The sequence below is a fragment of the Tympanuchus pallidicinctus genome, unplaced genomic scaffold (genome assembly GCF_026119805.1).
Source record: "Tympanuchus pallidicinctus isolate F22 unplaced genomic scaffold, pur_lepc_1.0 scaffold10, whole genome shotgun sequence".
NCBI classification, from domain to species: Eukaryota; Metazoa; Chordata; class Aves; order Galliformes; family Phasianidae; genus Tympanuchus; species Tympanuchus pallidicinctus.
The window spans coordinates 17,987,874-18,008,336 of record NW_026294619.1 but is presented as its reverse complement, the minus strand read 5'-3'; the positions used below and the strand labels follow the sequence as shown (position 1 = coordinate 18,008,336).

General features: G+C 36.8%; 1 protein-coding gene across 1 annotated transcript in view; it reads left to right on the top strand.

Moving 5' to 3' along the window:
* ROBO2 (roundabout guidance receptor 2) overlaps positions 1–20,463 on the top strand; it is an 872,799-nt gene that overhangs the window by 702,615 nt on the left and 149,721 nt on the right. The window contains exons 3-4 of the mRNA XM_052666711.1: positions 15,786–15,943; positions 17,791–17,911. Of these exons, the coding sequence (XP_052522671.1) occupies positions 15,786–15,943; positions 17,791–17,911 (279 nt within the window). The remainder of the gene's footprint in view (positions 1–15,785; positions 15,944–17,790; positions 17,912–20,463) is intronic.

Genomic DNA, 20,463 nt, shown 5'->3' with positions numbered 1-20,463 from the left:
ATTTATGGTATTTCATAAAATTTTGCTTAGTTGCTGCAAAGAAATACAGTGGAGAGGGTTTTCAACAATAATACTTATTATGCCAGTTATTTATTTTCCAAGTTATTTATTTCCAACCATCTCAGTGAGTGTTTGAGAGAAATGACTTAGTTTATCTGCTAGTGTGTGCAATAAAGATAAAATGAGAGATTCTTTACTTGGCTAAAAAGACACATTATTTGTTTTCTTTTGAAATAGCTGAGAGTATGTCATGTAAATGATTGCAGAAACAGCAATGTGCATCTCCAGCAGAAAGGCTTGATTTGGTAAAGGAGTATCAAAAGCAAATTTTAGAAAAACAGCCTGGTTTATTGTATTAAATAACATTTTTCAGCCTACACACTGATGTCTAACTGAGTAACTGTCCAGGATTTATTTTTATAAATTTTGTTATGATGTGCTTTATAGAATTGTCATTTGGCCTACTGCACTGGGAAATATACAAAGTACATAGAGCAGATCATAAAAATGTTTTAAACTGATTTATTTAAATAATCATATAAGTCAGCAAATGAAGTCTGACCATCCACTTACATCTGGGAACTGAGATCAGTTAACTGTCCAGGCTCACTCAGGAAGTCTATTGTAAACCTCATAACTTGATTTCATTTTGTACCAGCCTGGTACCATGAGAATGCTGCCTTATTACATATAAGTGGATCTTCTTTGCTTGTTCAAAAGAGACAATAATTGTTGGTGCACTCAACAGCTGCTGAAAATATTAAATGTTGTTTGCATTTGACATTTTTCCTTTACATTGTTTTTCTTCTAGTCTGTTATTTTCTTCTAATGATGTAGGAGACAGCACTTTTCTCTGTTGTTCCACTTACACTGATGTATAACCTGCAGCATCCATATTTGTCTCTTTGTGTTGCTAGTCAAACAGCTTTCATAGAAAGTTTACAAAATCCATATTGCATGTTCTATGGTTTATATATTTAAAATCAAATATCAGTTTTGTGGGAATAGAAATAAGATTTGAAACCATAGAAAAGAACAGTGAATGATGTTTAATTAACACTTCAAGGAACCTTGAATGGTATCACACTGGACAGATCCTTGACTCAAGGCTTCAAAGCTGCCTTTTTCCTATCTAATAGCCCAAGCTGCATATCCTGGCAATCGATGTCAGTTTTTCTAGTAACCCTTCTTCTGCATTTAAAATGGAAGTTATTTCTCAGTTAGCAAAATATTTTTCATAGCAGATGTCATATGGCAAAAAATGGGCTCTAGATAGCCTTAGTGCTGAGGATACTGAGAGTATCTTTTCTTTCTACCTTTGGGGTGTTTTATTAATGTCTTATTTGCCACTATAGGGAGATATATCAAAAACAAATGTGGAACTCTAAATGTCACATAGAATTTCTCAGAATCAGCAGAGCAATTTATTCTGATGGAAATTGTTCAAGTAAGTGTGATTAGGCTTCTGTTAAGAATAAATCTATTGATCACATATCTAACCATAATGATAACCATCATTGTAGCACAGGTGATTCCTACTCGGCCAGTATTTTACTGTTGGTGCTACCAACCTCATCCTGACAGAGAGAAGTAAGAGAATGACACACAGTTAGCAGGGTTGCAAGATAAGTCCTTTTGGAACTAGGACAGCTCTTTTTAAGAGGGAAAGCAAGAAAAAAGGTGTCACGGTACTCTGTGAGTACCAGGACCTGAGGAATTCTGCTTCTGAACATGACCTAGGGCACAGTTACAGTGCCTCTGGCATCCTCAAAAGTCATGCCTAGGTGTTAGCTAATCTCTGCTCAGATATTCAATCAAGTACAAGTTTATCATAATGATAAATAATAAAAAATTATGGTAAGGCTTTACACTTGAAAAGCCCCTGTATAATTATTGGTTTTCCTTAGTACTGAAAAATAATGGATATTTTAAGACTTTGTTAGAAAGTCTGGTTTGTAAACTATATTGATGGCAATTTTATATTATTATTTTTTAAATATTAGGTATTAAGCAGAAAATTTACCAAAAGATTGAACTGGTATGTTTTTTAATATCAGTGCAGGTATCACTGCTGCTTGATTCTGTAAACTGTGTCGACATGAACTCTTCTCCCAATTGAAAAACACAACAGGGAGTAAGCAATAACATAAAATTATTTTTAGAAAATGCATTTTTAATTACTGAACTGCTTAATTATTGAATACTACTGAAAATATCCTGTGAACCTCATCACTATGCAAATGTATTCCGTTTTGGAAACAATTAAATGATAATAAAGCATTCTTCTTTCTTTTACAACATATTACCGTAATGAAGCTGTTACCTCTCAGTGAGCATTTTAATGAGTTTTAAGTAACATTTTAATGAGCTCAACATTACCATAAACCCAAGGATTAGACAAAATTGAATTTACTGGTGAAAGCGAAGGGTTCATTAAGAGTTAATTATATTGTTTTAGAAGAAATATAATGCATTTTATGATGTGTTATCAACCAAGAATTCATTGTGAAATCTATACTTATTAATAGGTGTAGCAGTGCAGTTATTATATTGACATAAATACAAGGGTTTGCACACTACTACTTGAGTTTCCAATGAAAGATTCAGTACTGAAATCCCTGGGTCAATTTTATTTTTATCCTCTTTGTTATTACATCTCAGGAGAAAAAATGCCAAGCTTTGTACTACTGGATTGTAATTCCATCTACAATTTTTATAAACATCATGAGCAGTGAAGGCAAAGTTTAATGGATTTCCTTTGCAACTAGGATCTGAAGGCAGGTTATGAACAAATGTCTTGGATTTGTTATTTAAAAAAAAAAAAAAAAGGAAAAAAAAAAGAGTAAGATAAAAAGACTAGTAGGAAAATATGAGTCTGCACCACTAGTACCACTGGCATGCTGACTGCAACGATGTGCTGTTGAATTTCTACAGTCTCTAGGCTCCTGGATGCCCAGAAGTACCAGCTTAATTCCCACTATACATGCAGCAGCTCTGTGTCAACTGTGCTATACATTCCAATACATTTAATTAGCAAGCACTGCTCAACACAGAGTTGAACTGCTTGTGTTCAGTAAGTTCAGTTACATATTAGATGTACTGCTTTGAATCTGCCAGTGTTGGCATTTCTGTTTAGATGTTTGACAAATGCATGGAGGGTTGTGGCTTAGAGCCCTGAAGTGTACGCTTGAAAGAATAAAAAAAAAAATAAAATCACATAAATTAACAAATCAAAAGAATACGAAGAAGAAAAAATAAAAATGTTAAGCAAAGTATTAATTGTGCTGAATTAGTATAGTACTCTCCTGTTCATGAAATAGCCCTTGCTATTTAAAAATATGGATTTTTGCTCCTTTGCCACAGCCTTTTACTGGAAGTAGGAAAGGAAGGACTGTGGAGGACTCAAATCTTTCACAGTTTTTAGAAAAATGGAGTTAATCTCCTGTCCCCTACTGTTGTGGGGAAAAGAGCATTCTAACAAATGTCTGTCAAGTCCCAAGTTCTGAACAGCAATTAGGCCTATTAAAGTACTATTGCTCCTGTGTATATGAGACCCAAAGATGTGTCGTGAGGGTGGTAATTCTAATTGCTGAGCTTGAAAATGTTGTGGTAAACCTGTAGACCTGTGCTGGAAGAATTATTCCTTTCGGCAGAAGTTGGGGTTCTGGAAGTATTAGAAAAAAAGTATAATTAGAACCTTGACTTGAATAGATGCTCAATAGAAAATTCAAAGTAAGGTAATGCATGCTAGGTATGACAAGAAGAAAGCACGGAGCCTCTGAGTGTGTAATTGTGAGTTATGTTGTACTAAATGACTATTCAGCAGAAGTGTTTCCATTCTTTCTGAGTTGTTTCCTGCTGGTCTGTCTGTTCTAAGTAAGAATAAAAGCCCCAATGAAAAGAATTAAATCATTAAAATCAAGCATATGAGCTATCAGCTCGGCATTGTTTTACACCCTGTGTAGTCTCCTCCAAAAGCTCACCTCTTTGATCAAGCATGGAAGCACAACCATGCATGTAGAAGTCTTCAGAGAGAAATGAAAATGTTCCACACCTACATCTGGAATTGTTCAGAAAAGGAGGAGCAGAGCTACAGAGGTCCTCCTCAAGGGAGAATTTAATTCAATTTGCCTTAATTGAAGCTGCACAAGCAAACTAGAGAATGTTTCCAGTTCTCCTGATCTCAGAAAAATCCCACAGCATGTACTGGTTACATGAGCTATTGTGTTTTATGTATTCCTTGTTCTAAATATAGGGAAATATAATGCATAGTTTAACAATACATTTTCCTTGGTGGAAAATCTGTTTTAAGTGGTTCTATTCTCCCCTGACCACTCATTTCCTCTGCATGTATTAGCTTGTCATTCTCTCAATTGCATATGGATCTGGGCTGTGAAGTGGGTCAGTGAAGTGATCTAGCTTAAAAATCTTCCAAACAGGAGACAATTTTCTCTTTTTCTTTCTCTTTTTCTTTCTCTTTTTCTTTTCTTTCTCTTTTTCTTTCTCTTTTTCTTTTCTTTTCTTTTCTTTTCTTTTCTTTTCTTTTCTTTTCTTTTCTTTTCTTTTCTTTTCTTTTCTTTTCTTTTCTTTTCTTTTCTTTTCTTTTCTTTTCTTTTCTTTTCTTTTCTTTTCTTTTCTTTTCTTTTCTTTTCTTTTCTTTTCTCTTTTCTTTTCTTTTCTTTTCTTTTCTTTTCTTTTCTCTTTTCTTTTCTTTTCTTTTCTTTTCTTTTCTTTTCTTTTCTTTTCTTTTCTTTTCTTTTCTTTTCTTTTCTTTTCTTTTCTTTTCTTTTCTTTTCTTTTCTTTTCTTTTCTTTTCTTTTCTTTTCTTTTCTTTTCTTTTCTTTTCTTTCTTCTTTTCTTTTTTTTCTTTTCTTTTTTTCTTTACTTTGTTTTCTTTCTTTTCTTTTTTCCTTCTCTTCCCCTTCCCCTTCCCCTTCCCTTTTCCCTTCCTCTTCTTTTTTCCCTTTTCTCTTTTCATCATCTTCTCTTATTGGCATGAAACAAAACATTTGTGCTGTTTAGCCCCAAATCTATTCCAGGTGATTACCATGGCAGGCTAAAAATTCCCTTCGTCCAGCCCTGTTTGGGCTAATAATCTAATCTGCCTATTTCAATATTGTACTTTGTTTATCATATGGTGCTTGAATACTTTATCCTGTCAGAATAACCTGTTGTTATCTAATTCAATTTCAGAATGATAGTAGCTATACAAATGTACACAAATGTAATATTTTGAGAGAATTACAGGCACACGTGTCTTGTGTCTAACTAAACTTAGTACTACAGAGGAATAAAATGAATGGTTTCAGTATGACAGAAAGGTTCATATTTAAAGTAATACCAATTTCAGTATTTAGTTATTAATTGTGCCTGTGCTGGAACATACTCTTTGTTGCACTACTCATTTATGTGTAAGAGCTGAAGTGAGGGAATGACTATAAAAATGACTTTGTGTTATAATAGTAGAATTAACAGTCATCTTTTCCACTCCAAGACCCTTAGGAGTCTTTCCCACTCCAAGACCAATATGAGTTCCTCATCTGAAAGACCACGCCAGCCAATGCATAACACAGTTACAGGCTGTTTTACAGGTGCATCCCAGATTGTTGCTTCTTTATAGCCTGGGATAAATAGGCTACAGAGAATTGTGCACTTAGCCAGGTCTCTTTTTAAAGCCTTTAGCAGGTAGTTACACTGATTTTCTCTTGCACTGAACTGCCAGAAGAATGTTCAGTACCAAAGGTGTAGAAGGATATGTAATATTCATATTTCGTTCTTCTAGTTGTATTGTTATGTTAGTTTTCCTATTATATAACATTTGTGGTACATGAAATAGTACTTTGGGAATGTGGTAATAATTAGGAAAAAAAAAAGATTGTTTCACCTTTGCTGTAATTTAGAATATTACACTATTTTCAAAAGCGCGTCTGGGAGCTGGTGAAACCACTCAGCTGAAGGTCATTTTGAGTCTCACACACAGCACAGTGCAAAGGAGGGTGGAGCTGGGCACCCGATCTCTGGTCTCCCTCTGGGTGTTGAAACTTCCCTTTCAAAATTGTTGCTGTAGGCTATTACGGTTGGTCTTTGTCCTGCTTCTTTATTTTTTTTTTTTCTCTCTTGCACCATATAGTGAATAATAATGAGGACAGTGTGAACTCTTACTTTCAAAAGAGAAAAAGAGTATAAATGGGAAAGTTATTTCATGTTGTATAGAAGTAATTCTTTATGTTATTTGAGTAGCTAAAATTGCAAAAGATTTCCTGTAAATTACCCTATTATCTTCTTTATTTTGATTAAAATCACAAATCTGGGGCATCCTATCCATGGTTAGACTGCGCAAAACCACCGTGCTATCTAAATGTTTTGTGGACTATCTCCTAGCTGGTAGTACACTGACAGAATTCAAATGATTCTCTCCAAAGAACGTTTGATATAATGTCTGCGTTTCTCATTGCTCCTTCCATTTCTTTAGAGCTCTGTGAATTTAAATTCATTATGTGGAATGATGTAGGTAACATAAGTTATTTTGTTTTGTTCTTGATAATCCAGAAATTTTCATCAAACATTTTCAGGCAGATGTTAAACCTAGAAGGAACCTTTTATGAAGAGAATTCCATGGCAAAATTGAAAACAAAAACAAAACAAACAACAAAAAATACCCAACACTTGAACATTGGAGCAAACAACTGTTCTTCTTGTCCTCAGAGACAGTAGCTGGAGTTCTAACGAACAATGTCTTTGGACCCATGTCATTTGCCTTTTGAATTTAATGTAGAATATTACATCGGCTGCTCTGAAAGCAGTTCCTCCTATTTTATGACGTTGGCCCATGACATGAGAGGCGGGTGTTGGTGACATGGCAGTAGGGGTTGAAACTTCCCAGCAATATTCTGTTGTATGTTGTTGCCATGTGACAGATGGCAGCAGAGGGGCAGTCTGACAGAATGATATCTGATGTGGCAGTGTGCATGAAGCAACAGAGTGGAATTGAATTCCTCCATATGGAAAAAATTGCACCTATTGACATTCAGTGATGCTTGCAGGATGTTTACAGAGATCAAACAGTGGATGTGAGCATAGTGAGATGGTGAGTAGTGCCTTTCACCAGTAGCAACAATGTCACAAAAGGCAAGCCATGTTCCAGGCAGTCATGCTCAGCTGTCACACCATGAAATGAAAAGCATCTCAATCAGCTCATCCATATAAATCAACAGACCACAACCAGGGAACCATGTACAGAGCTTAATATCTGCTTCACTCTCAGTGTCAACATTGTGTCAATGTTGGAATATCACAAAGTTTGCACCAGGTCCTATGAACGCTTACACAGGAACAGAAAGAAGACCATATGGAAGTTTGTCGGGACCTATTGAACTGATAGGAGGCTGAAGGTGACAGTTTCCTGGATTGCATCATTACTGATGACGAGACATGATGTCACTGCAACAAGCTGTGAATTCAATATGTGAGTTCCTCATCAGAGAAAAAGTTCAAGACACAGCTCTCAGTGGATAAAGTGATGTGCACTGTCTTTTGGGATAGGGGGGATCCTTCTGGATTTCTTGGAACTGAGACAAACCATCAGCTCTTAACTGCTACATTATAACACTGACTAAGCACAAGACTCAGACTTGCAGAGTCAGGCTGGAGAAGAAGACAGCCTTTTCCTTGAAACACAAAAACACCAAGCCCCATACCAGTTTTAAGATCGTGGATTATATTTCCGATCTCGGTTGGACTGTCCTACCACACCCACTGTGTAGTCTGGATTTGATGCCTTTTGATTTCAATCTGTTCAAACTAATAAGAGATGGACTGTGTGGGCAACATTTTCCTAATAATAGTGATGTTGTCATAGCAGCTCTGAAACAGTGGGTCACTTCCACTGGTACAGATTTTTTAGGAGCCCAGCATGGATATCTCTGTTCATCACTGGTGAAAATGCCTAGCTAATGATGGTGACTGCGTTGAAAAGTAATGTTTTATAGCTGAGAACTTGCTCTATCAAAGAGTCTTATGTTGCTCTTTGTATCTGTTGTAGTTTCAATGGAAATTACAGGAGTCTGCTTTCAGAGCAACCTATGTAATATAATGTTAGAGTAGAATAATATGTAATCAGAGTTAAGGGATTTGGGGGTTGGAGTTTTACTGTAAATTCCTGGAAGAGGTGGGGTGCCAAATTTGGCAACAGCTATGCACAGGCAAGTTCTGAAAAAGTCAAAGCAGCTGAGCCCTGCAGAAGGTTAACTGTCAAAGAGTCAGTGTGGTCTCAGGTCCTGCAGGAAGTACTACTCCAGAGCCAGTGTCAATGGCTTACCTACTTATGGACAGCAGACACAAAGCCAGACAGACTTCTGTAGCATGCCTGTTGAAATGGCACCTGGCAAGCATCTGAATGTGACCTATTGACACTAGGACAGTTTACAGTATATGAAAAGAGGTGATCCAAAAGCTGCAGGCAGCTTCCACCTGTTCTGTGAGACAGTTATGGATACAGCTCCTTTTCCTTTTCCTAGACAGGTCTGCTCAGATACCCTGCTTTCAGTCCTGACTTCTGAAGAAAACAGTAAAAAGTCCTGACAGAATGATGTCCTGCTTTCAAAAGGGAATAGATGAGTTTTAGTGTATAAATGCCAGATGTAGCTAGAGACTGAAGTTTGATGAAGAGGATGAGGGACAGAAGGAATAGAGTTCCTGTGTTGGGAAAGAGCCTGTTTTGTTTGATGTGTTGCCTAATGTGGCTAAAGCGTATAAGTAATGTGACAGTGACCCCCTGCCAAGATGGGAAAGCATCCCAGCTGCTGTGCATGTGTGTTGTGCATATGTACACAAGGAGTTTATTAGAGGCTATTCACACTTCAGTAGAGCTTGGAGATTGCATTCTGTATTATATTGGTTAAATGAAGCATGTAACATTCTATATTTCTTGTACAAGAAATATTCATTCATTTGTACTTGTTTTTGTCATTCACATCTGGTTTTATTCCTTTGTTTTACTGAAAGCACATGTACTTTTTAGGTGTTTTGGCTGGGCTTGACCTGGAAGCCCAAGGAACTGAATCAGTATAAGTGCTTGTAGGAGAACAAACTTCAGTTTGGAAACAGAAAAAAATACAGCAGTTTGATGCTGTGGCAAACAGGTAGCATTCATTAGGTTGAACATAGTGCTTCATGTACCTGGCAGTACTACTTCTGTGCTTGTAGCAGTAAGCCTGAATGCTATTATACTGTTGTTTGTGAACTTCCTAATTAAATCTGTTTTCTGGGGAATCTCTGTGCTGTACTCTGTATGTACAAAGCATTTGGTGTGTGTTCTTCAGAGGTACTTAGACAAAAGCTTCCACATGATGTTCATTCATGTATATTTAAGATTTGGTGAAATGTAGGGTTTTTTTAAAATATTGTTTCTTTTGAAAATTGGTTATATGTTTATAATTCCTATAAGATTTTTTTTTTTTCTTGCACTTTTGCTGAGACTAGTTGTATATTCTTGCTGCAAAGTAGACATGCTGGCAGACAAATGACATTCAAAGTACAATACTTCAGTTGTGATGTGATATTTTTGAAGCTTTGCTCCAATTCACACCTGATATTCACATCAGTTGGGAAAAATAAATGACTAGTCCATGATCTTCTGAACATGTATCCCATTAAATGTCAAGAATATGTAAAATCTAATGGCAGACTTAAGCTTAAAGGATCATTAAATAACTAGTCTAGTAAACTGCTGAATGTCTGATTATTTTTAAATCTTAAGACTTATCAAACAGCATATTTTTCACAGTTCATTGCCTACAGTTGTGATACTGGGTCTTCTATAAAGTTGGTGAACTTTTAAGAAAGTGATAGGGTTTTTAGTTTCAGTGCAATATGACTCTTGGTACCATGTCTGTTGTTAACACAAGCAATCCATGCAGTGCATTTATCCAGAGTGATTATGCTTTAAAAATAAGAAAAAAAAAAAAAAAAAAAAAAAAAAAAGAACTGTGATGTGTCCTAGAGGAATTTTTTCAATATCTTGTGTTATATGGCTTTAGATTTCTGAAATTATTTAAATGTGGTCTGTAGGATATTTGCATTCATACAGAATAATTGGTTGTGCTTATTCCTTCCTTTGTCCTTTTTTGACTGTTAAAACACAATGTTGCTTTTGAAGATATATGGCAGATGGTAGTAAGATTGCTGATTCTTAACTGCACCGTTTAGGATTTTTTGATGGAAAGAGGTGGGAATTATTAAAAAGTTCTACTTCAGTGCCACAGAATCAGATGATAGAACTGTATTTTCATTTGGAATCTGTCTACTTGTTTGATAACGGCTTTTCACACACTTAATTTCTAATACTTTGATACTCAGCTTGTCAATTCACTGTGCTTAATAGATACTATGTTCAAAAGCAAGGGTCTTCCACTTTATGTTTAAGCATTAATGCTCAGCAAAGGTCCAAATTCTGTAAATAGCTGTATTTGCATACACAAGCTGTTAAAAGCTAAAGAGGATGTGTCAGAACAGTGTTTTTTTCCACATTATTTTGTGGATTTGTTTTCTGAAGCTTGAAAATATATGTTCAAGCTCCCTTTAACTGTAAGTAATGAGTAGGTTATTGAGTTCAGAAGTACGTTGAATATTGAGTGAGAAAAAGGCATGAGAACAAAGAAAGGGGCTGAATCTGAAAGAAAGAGTATTCCATTTGTTTCAGTATTCAGACATCTCCCTATTACTCCCTTCCTCACTTTAATTTACAGGGGCCTTGCAAGTTGGATGTCAAAACTACGGGAATCTTTGAGAATGCCCTAACACTTCTGAAAATGAGTCTCTCAGGTTTTGGAAAGTCTGAATATTTTGAATCATAGTAAATTAGCTGGCTCCTAGGCAGTATCTATGTCATGAGATTGGAAAAGGATAGGAAAAAGAAAAAAAAACAAAACAAAACAAATAAAAAAAAAACAACCAGTGTAGTTCTTCACTGCTTTTTCAAAAATTTCCAAGATGGTTGATAGCTTTTCCAGGGTTGTGTACATGCAGAAGGAGTTCAGTCCTCCTTTGGAGTACTGCTTAGAATCATAATCTAAATTGTGATTTTTGTTCATAACTTCCCTATCAAACTGTGACAGAGGTTTAAGCAAAAAGTAGGGCAGCAGCATCCTCTAATCCTCATTCTTTTTCACAAGGAAAGTTATGTATGAACCCTTTTTCTTTTTTGCTCCCCAATTCCAGCAAGCAGTGCCAGCTTGTTCTGAGGCCATTTAAGTAGATTATAAATATTATTACCCGAGCTCTGAAATACCTCCCTGCACATTGCATTATTTCAAATATTTTAATCCTTTAATCTGTATACTATGTGACATCTGGGTAGTTATCTGACATAATAATTCATGTTGACTGTGTGTATCGTTATGTGTCATATGAGAGAGGTGCCAAGCAGTCACAGTGAGATGAGGATTTAGTTAAATGCCCATAGGCGTGCCTTGGATCAAGGGAGATCTACCTGCACATTGCATGACCAACCTACCACCAGTGCAGCTGTGTAAATTCCTTGTGTGAGTGTAATAATATCCTCAGATAAGCACCAAACAGAATGGAGAGACAAGATAAACTAGTAGAACCCAAGTTACAGAAGCACATTAATATTTACTTGATATCTCTTTATACCCTCTAGTCAGCATGACAGATGTAGCTGTGTTTTAAGACATTATAATTCATTGAAAAATGGAAAAAGGAGGCTTTACCTCCCTCCCCTCCCTGGTAGTATCAGATGTTCAGTGTCTATATCGGTGGGAGGAGGAGGAGAGCCAAGTGCTAGTGGGAGAAGAAGGCAATTATTCCAGAGCCTCCTGATGGGCATGTGCTTCTTCCTTCCAGCTTCACTGCTTTGGCCATGGGCTGAGGACTCATGGGACATGGACCAGATTGAAAAAGTAGAAGCAGACAGATGGTTATTTGTAGTCATCATGTAAATGTAAATCCTATAAAAATATTTCTTTTCGAAGGGCCTGGAAGCTTTTGTGGTGAAAAGTGGGATTAAGACATGGTTATCTAGCCTAGAATAATTTTGACCCCACCACTTTTCCTCCCACCCTATAAACGTTGTTTTATCTCTGGTTCCTTGAAACAAATTGCCAGAGCCTCAGTCGAGGATATTAATTTGGTTTCCACATAATTCCCTGAGTTTACAAGCATTGGTTTGGCTTTGACCTGGATTTGGGCCTAAGCTGACAGGTGCTGGTGAGCAGTTGCCATGATAGCAGGGGTTTCTTTTTGTCTTTTTTCCTAACTCTGGCAGATGCCTGGCCTGGAAGCATTTATCTTGCTGCTGCTGTTGCTAGATGTCATTGCTGCCCTCATGAATACCTGTAAGTTGGCATGCAGGCTTTTGCATCCCTTGAAGACTGATGTGACAGTTCACAGACATCTATCTTGTTTGAGCAGCACCAGCCTTGTTAGAACTACAAAGAGACTTATCAAGCTTTAATTAACTTTTGTCCACAGCACCATCATCAGCTGTACGTGCGGCCTAGCTGTCCTTTCTCACCCGTAGCCTCCCAGTGCCTTCCCAAGAAGCAAAGCTGGGAGCCTTATGCAGCTCTAAGGCTGCGTGTGGCTACGCATGAGGGAATCAGCACTGCCACCGGGCTGGTAGAGGGGAGCAGGGGCCAGGCCATCAGCTCTCTGTCTCTTTGGTGTCCTTCATTAAATGTATACTGAGGGCAAGCGTTAATGTTGGATTAGAGCAAGAAAGTATGTGAGGTGAAGAGGGGGAGCCTAATGGCAACGCTTCACCTCTTGCAATGAATTTTTAAAAAGCCCTGAGGAGGGCTGGCTTTGAGAGGGAACAAAAGCCTCTTGCCAGTGTCAAGGGAGGGAATCTGCTCGGGCATGCTAGCAGTTATTTGGAAACGTATGGCAATTGTGGATAATTGGCTGAGGAATATTTTGCAGCTCTCAACCGTTTTTCTGTTTTCACAGATGATTGTGCTATTAGATATGGTGAATGCACTAAGCTGTGCTGCAACTTTTCCATTTATCCTAATATGTGTGAGCTCCACTTCCTGTTGATGCTCCCTCCTTCTGTTGTTTTCTGTATTGCTGAGGTCTGCTGCATGCAAGCCAGCACCCCAAAATCTCCATCATGAGCCCTTGCATGTCACATGGGGTAACATTTGGATGTGCTGGTGTAGCTGCATTGATCAGATTAGTCTGTGCTTTGTATTGGTGTTATTATATTCTGCTAAAGTCACTGAGGCAGAGAAATGGCAGCCTATGCCCTCTAATCATTTTGGGTTGGGGTTTTTTTTGGGGGGCGGGGTGGGATTGGTATTCTTTTCTTTACCTGGCTTTTCGTTTTTATTCTCTCTAAACTCTGTGTTCCCCCTTTTCTTCTCTGATTTGTTTTCTCTTTGTGTTTCACACATTTTTCTCTCTTTCTCTTTCTATCTCAACTTTATTTTTACCTATTTCATTTTTCTCACACAATGTTATTTGCTTTTCTCCACAGAATGCTATGGCTGGAAATATTGGGATATATCTATCTAAGATTTGTATATGTGTTGATGGACACAGCAAGATTAAGTAAACACTCTAGTATCAATTTTGTCTTCCATCAAGTCACATTTGCAGTAGGACTTGAGTAAAGGAACATGTTAAAATCAGATCTCCTCAGCTTCATATTCTGCAGCTGATTAGAACCTTGCACAGTTGCAGGAATGACTCAGAGAAAGTGAATGTAATTTGCTGTGAATCGCCCCAAGAAACTCTGTTCTTCAGCTTCACGGAGCATTCAAGGAAAATGATTTCATTGGCATTACTGCCAAGAGTTAGGAGTGGGAAGGATAAAGTCGTTGTGATGTTGGAACTGCTGATGTTCTGGGGATTTTCCACTAATGAATTTGCACTGGAGTTCTACAATTATATAAAAAGTTAATCCAATATAAATTAATATTATTTTCATGTTATGATAGCAGAAGTTCATGTTTCCTATTTGCCAATTGTGTGAAAGACAACATATCACTGCCTAGAAGTACTTTTTTTCCTGTGTTGTATAATAGTGCCAGAGATACATGAAAGTGTTTCCCAAAATAGGTGCTTTTGTAAGACTTTTTTTTCCCCTCATTTTTTCCCTGAGGTATCAGCTTTCTTGGCTTTGTTTGAAAAATGGTGTAATACAAAATCATTGAATCATAGAATGGATTGGGTTAGAATAGGCATTGCAGATCATCCAGTTTCAACCTCCCTGCATAGGTGGGTTGCCACGCACCACCTCAGCCTGCCTAGGGCCCTGTCTAACCTGGTAATGAACACCTCCAGGGATGGGGCATCCACAACTTCTCTGGGCAGCCTGTGCCCATGTCTCACCACCCTCTGAGTAAAAATTCCTCCTAATATCAAATCTAAATATCCCTTCTTTTAGTTTAAAGCCATTCCCTCTTGTCCTATTACTATCAGATCACACACAAAAAAGTCAGTCTTCTTCCTGTTTATGAGTTCCTTTGTACTACTGGAAAGCTGCAGTAAGATCTCCCCTGGCCTTCTCCAGGCTGAACAAGCCCAGGTCCCCCAGCCGTTTTTTATGAGAGAGGTGCAGCCCACCATCTTCAGCATAATACTACTGTGTTGTGCATTTTGTAAGGTTTTGATCTTAAGGTACTATAATTTCTACTTCTGTCAGTTTGGTTATAGGAAGTCAGAAGTATTGGAGTGTTTGGTATTAATCAGAAGTATTTTGGAGTTGAGTCTTTCATTATCTGTTGGAAAATATGTATCTATTGCGTATATTATTGAGAATAACAAGTTCTTGCCAGAGTTGCACCCATTTCCTACTGTGTCAGTTTTATTTTATGCTTGAAGAGTAAGGTGTGAATATTCACCTTCTTACTGTTAGGAAAGGAATTAGCTGCCAATTAATTCCTTCCTTCCTCTGGGATTTATCTGTGTATCCCAAAATGCAAAGCAGTGTGTTACCTTGTATGTCATTTTGAGTGCTACCCTTATACAGGTTACTCACATCAGCCCATTCAGAGACCAGTTCTTCTATGTATTAATCATATTTTCTTGTGGCTTATTACAGACCAGAAAAATATCTACTTCCAAATGTTAAAATGGGGCACATTTCATTAATATTGAAAGCAGTAAATTATCTCTGCTTATGAGATGAGACTAAGCAATTTCTGCTGAACTCTTCCTGACTTGCTCCTTCACTAAGATACGGTGTTTTCTAATTTCTCAGAGGGCCCTGTTTTCATTAAGGGCAAGAACCCTTTAAAAAGCTGTTTAAAAGCTGTAATGAAAGCCTTACGTAGCTGAAATTCATGGAGGGTAAATGCCCTAAATTCTATTTCAGTAGTTCATCTTGAGAAATCTTCAGTTTTATAAGAATGTTGATTAACCTACGGACTAGGATACACATGGAGGAATAATGATGAAATGGATATCATTGTAACATACCGAAGCCAGCTAGTTGTACCTAATCCTTTATAAGAGCTCGATTTATGTGAGAAGCTAACACGCACTGCCCAATTTAATTTTCAAACAGCTTGGTAATTTAAATATTTTTTCCTTTCACTGTTGTGGGACACTGAAACAGTAGTCAAAGTTGCAAAAGTATTAAGAACAAAAAAAGCATCAATCTACTACTTTTACAAGGACTGTTGATTCCCATAAGGGAAAATGACCCTTATATTAAGGGTGAAAAGACTAATGGGTGCTACAGATCTTTTATTTTTTTCCCCTCTCGTACAAGGATGTCAATTCAACTAACATTTTCTTCTCTCCCTCATTTACTACATTAGTGCTACGAGATGACTTCCGCCAAAACCCTACGGATGTTGTGGTGGCAGCTGGAGAACCTGCAATACTGGAGTGTCAGCCACCTCGTGGGCACCCTGAGCCTACCATCTACTGGAAAAAAGATAAAGTCCGTATTGATGACAGGGAAGAGCGGATCAGTGTGAGTACATCTCAGATGTTTTTTATAGGCACAAAGCCTGCATTAAAAGCACAGCAGCTGAGCACAGCAGACTGTCTTTGAGTCTTTCTTTGTACCTGATCGCATAAACCGCTGTAATGAAGACCAGAAACTGCTTGGCTTCGAAGTCACAGACTAGGAATAGGACAGTTTTTTGGGATTTCCTGGGTTGAGTCTGTGGAAGGACAGACAGAGGAGTCATGGGTTCCAAAATTGCAGAGACAGGGAAAAGTAAATCTAAACATACTCATCATTCCCATAGTGACTTGTTAATATACTTGTGAGTTTTCCTCTGTTTATTCCTTCTGATTCGTGCGTCCAGCTTGAACTTCCTGAGGCTTGCTTTGTGCAATAGTTATAACTGAGTCCTGTAAGAGCAGTTAAGTTTGATTGTGTGAGGTACTCTGTTAGATGTGAGCTGTCCCACTTTGGAACTTAGCGGATGCCTTTGACAAGTTCAGCTGTACATTTTCTTAACTTCAGTTCTCTGTAAAATGAGAACAGTATCAGACCCTATGTAAGAGAGGTGTCTTAAAGATGAAACCAGTCGTATCAATGGAGTACACAGATCTTCTATGTGGAAACAAACAAACAAACAAAAAAACAGTAGCTGAGGATTACATTAATAATCTAAAATTTAGGATAGAAATTGGGCTATGTATTCTGAAGAAATACTGAAATTATGTTCTGAAGTTGAATTGTTCCTGAATAGGAATGTGTAGTGAGTAAATGAGTAGTGATGGTATTTTTGTGATGGTTCCTTTTGTGTACTGAATGAAAAAGGACCCAGCACAGAGATTTAACCTATCGTGTGACTGGAAATTATTCCATGCTGTGCGCAAACTGGTGGGACAAATTAAGCATGCATGGACATATTTAATTCCTTTTTTTTTTTTTTTCCTTTTTTTTTATATGTTTTTCACTATTTCACTATTGATATTAATTTAATATTTTTTTTTTTTTTTTATGTTGTATAAGGTGATTTTTAGTTCAACCAGTGTTGATCTTATTCATTGTTGAAGTACTGTTAGGAAACTTATTCACTGTTTTAGATGTCTATAAATGGTATTTCTAGTTGAGCAATCTAAGTAGTTGCTACTTGTGGTATTTTGGGCCAGATCATCTATTCAAAAATAGATGAATAGGAAAGTGGCAGAGAACTGTGTGTCACTTCCTGTCTCTTAAGTTTCTTTGGCTATTATTCCTAGCTTATTTTGAAGCACTACATTCATGTCCTAACACTTCATAGCCTGCAAATTTGTTACTTTATTTCTTTCATCTACTCTGCTCTTTCACTCTACAAACATATTTTGCTTCTGTAGCCAGGAAAATATTAAGCTTTATGAGAGTGAGGTGAATTCTCAATTTAGTCTAGATTCAATCTGTTTGCATCAAGGAAAAGGGAAAATCTGTATTAATCAGTGAACAAGGAAATTTCAGGCAACAGTAACAATAAAATGAACTGGCTAAATAAAACTAAGTGAAACTGTTTTTCTTAACAGAGATGTCAAGTGTGTTTTACATATCATCATGCAAGAAATAGAAACATGCTGCATTGGCAAAGAGGCAGCAAGCAGTGATAAAAGTAAAGCATCTAATGAAAATCAAAGGGAAAAAAAAACACATTTAAAAGCAATCAGTAAGATAAAATGTGTTCTAGATCATCTTTAAGATATTTAAAGGTATGGGATTATTATTTTGCAGCCTTACATATATTTACAAATGGAATATTTAGATACCTTTAACTGTGGAGCTTGCTTGCCTGAGTAGTTTTTTCTGATGTCTTCTGTTTAACTGAATTTTAAAATGTATTTCTTGTTTTGAAACAGATACGTGGTGGGAAGCTAATGATCTCCAATACACGGAAAAGTGATGCTGGCATGTACACTTGCGTTGGAACCAACATGGTGGGGGAACGAGACAGTGATCCAGCAGAGCTGACTGTCTTTGGTAAATCTACTCTAGTTTTTGTTTCTATTTCTCTAGAAATGTTATATATTGAATTGATAGGTATATATAGGTGACTCATCAGAACATGACACAAAATCAGGTTAGCAAAAGGGAATAATATTGCTTAAACTGCATTTTCAGCTACTGGTTTCAGTGGCTACAATTTAACATTATAGATTTGTGATGGTCCAAGATTTTCCTTCTAAGCAAATTATTTAAATTTCTTTGGAGGTCCTTTGTTTTATGCATATGCTTAGAAATGATAATACAGGAAAATAATACTCTTCCTTTCTAATTTGCCGAAAGTAACTTAGCCCCTTCTAATACAGTTGACAGCAACAACTTAACAGAGGTTTGGAACAGTATTGCCTATTTAAATAATTACTTATTAATATGAAATCAAACCTTTGGAGGAGAGCACAGAAGAGCTCAATGGACCAGTAAAAAGTCATTAGAGAAAATCTGAGATCAACTTTTTGAAAATATAGTGATATTTCTGCCATTTGTCTTTTAAAGGACACAAAGTAGATTTTCATCCTGAAAACCAAGGACATTATTTTGGGTTTTGATATTGCTAAATGAATCAAAAAAATGGATAGGAGAGAGTCCAGAGCTAGAATATAGTAATACTGATCAGACAGCTGGGTGCATCCTGCTAACAAAAGAAAGAAAGCCGTTAAATCCTGCTGTGGTACATCCTGTAGTCATGACATTTCTATTTACCAGTAGCTGTGATTCTGTAGGAATCAGTCAAGACATCTTGAGCAAATAAAAGAAAATCAATAAAGAAAAAAGCCTTCACTGCTAAAAAAAAATTAATTACATACATATGAAAAAGAGATACTCTTAGTGCTCCTTCCTACAACACCTTCTCAATAGAATACTGAAATTCCAAACAAGACTGCTTTTAAATCTAGTAAGACTTTGCAGAAATACCTCAGCTACTTTGTAGAGTAGGTACTCCTAATTTGCTCATGTAATGCCTAATATGGTGCACTAGAAAACAAAATTGCAGATATTACTGTCTGCATTTGCATATAAATATGGTTCAGCACCTTAAAAGTTATATTGTGGGTCTCACTAGAGAACACAGAAAAGATTCTACTCAACAAAATTTGTGAGTGACTTGAAGATTTGCTATTCTCTGATATTACAAGGCTGTGAAGGCTTCCACTCTACTCATTTTGTCACGTATTCATGGAAGCATATGACTTAAAAACAGAAATGGTATACCTTGCAAAAAGTGCAGAAAGGATTTCCATTAAATTATCATGTCCTTCACAGGCAATCTGTTGAGGTTGTGCCGTTATATAGATGTTAAAGAGACAACATGGGATATCTTCTTCATCAGCTTAAGTGTTAATAATCTCTGGTATTATTCCCTGTGGATAACAAGTACATTGAGACCCTGAACTACAAAGCCTTAAGAAATCCTTAAGAAACTAATTTGTTAAAAACCACTGAGCTGTAGGAATAAAAATTATGAAATATGCATGTAATTTTATATCGTATACCTAAATGTTAGGTTTTTCTTGACATGTAAAACAGTCAGCTACAATTTTCTGATTTTTGGAGAGACTTTAATAATAGAAATCAACTCATAAAATATAATCTAAATCTATTTTGTGAATACAGAACAAAATTAACAATTAATGAAATTTAAAGCTTTAACTATATTTTACTGTGCTAGCCTGTTTTAAAAAAATGTATTCAAAATTCACTTCCAATATGCTATCTTCCTATATAAAATTCCTCTCGTGTTTAGGTAATTTCCCTTCCTGTCTTCTCTATAAGTAGCATGCAAGAAGAAGTGGCTCAACTTATGATCTATTGTTTGACAAGATAATTCAACTCTCATATGCCCATTCCCTGGCTGCTATCTAGTCCTGAAACTGTGTTTTGGCATATTGGGCTGACTGTATAGATGTGTTCAGGTTAATTCTGGTCCACTCTGTACAGAAGAAGATGGCCTGGCTTTGTCTTCCATCAGCAGAACAGTTGTGCTCCTCTCCCATACTACGGGCAGCAGATCCTGCATGGGTGCATGTGTGCATAAGTGCTCTGTAAAGCATTACCCATGATGTTTACAGGAAGCAGTGTATCTACTGGAGACAGTTTAATCAGTCTAGACAATAAATGCTGATTAGCAGATTCATATTATTGTTTTTTTTTTTACTTTTATTTTTTGCTTGCTTTTGTTGATGTTGTTGATTGTTTGTTTAAATAATAAACCTGAAAAAACCTTTCCATACAGTGAGGGCAGCCTTAAAAAGCACTCTTCTCTGTTGGAAATTTCACACTAGCTCTCGAGGCTTTCCAGGATTCAGCCACATGTTACTTTTGGCTCTGCAAGTTTTTCTGCAATACCTGAAGTTAATTTATGCATATCACTTCTGACAGATCTCTGGCTTCCTGTGCAGTAAATTTAGCTTGAAGCATTGCCTGTGGAAAAACTGAGTCAGTGTGCTGGTAACTGGTGGCCCGGCAGGAACAGCATGGAAACCTAGCCTAAAAGATTACACCTTTCCTGAGTTAAACATAAAAAAATAAAA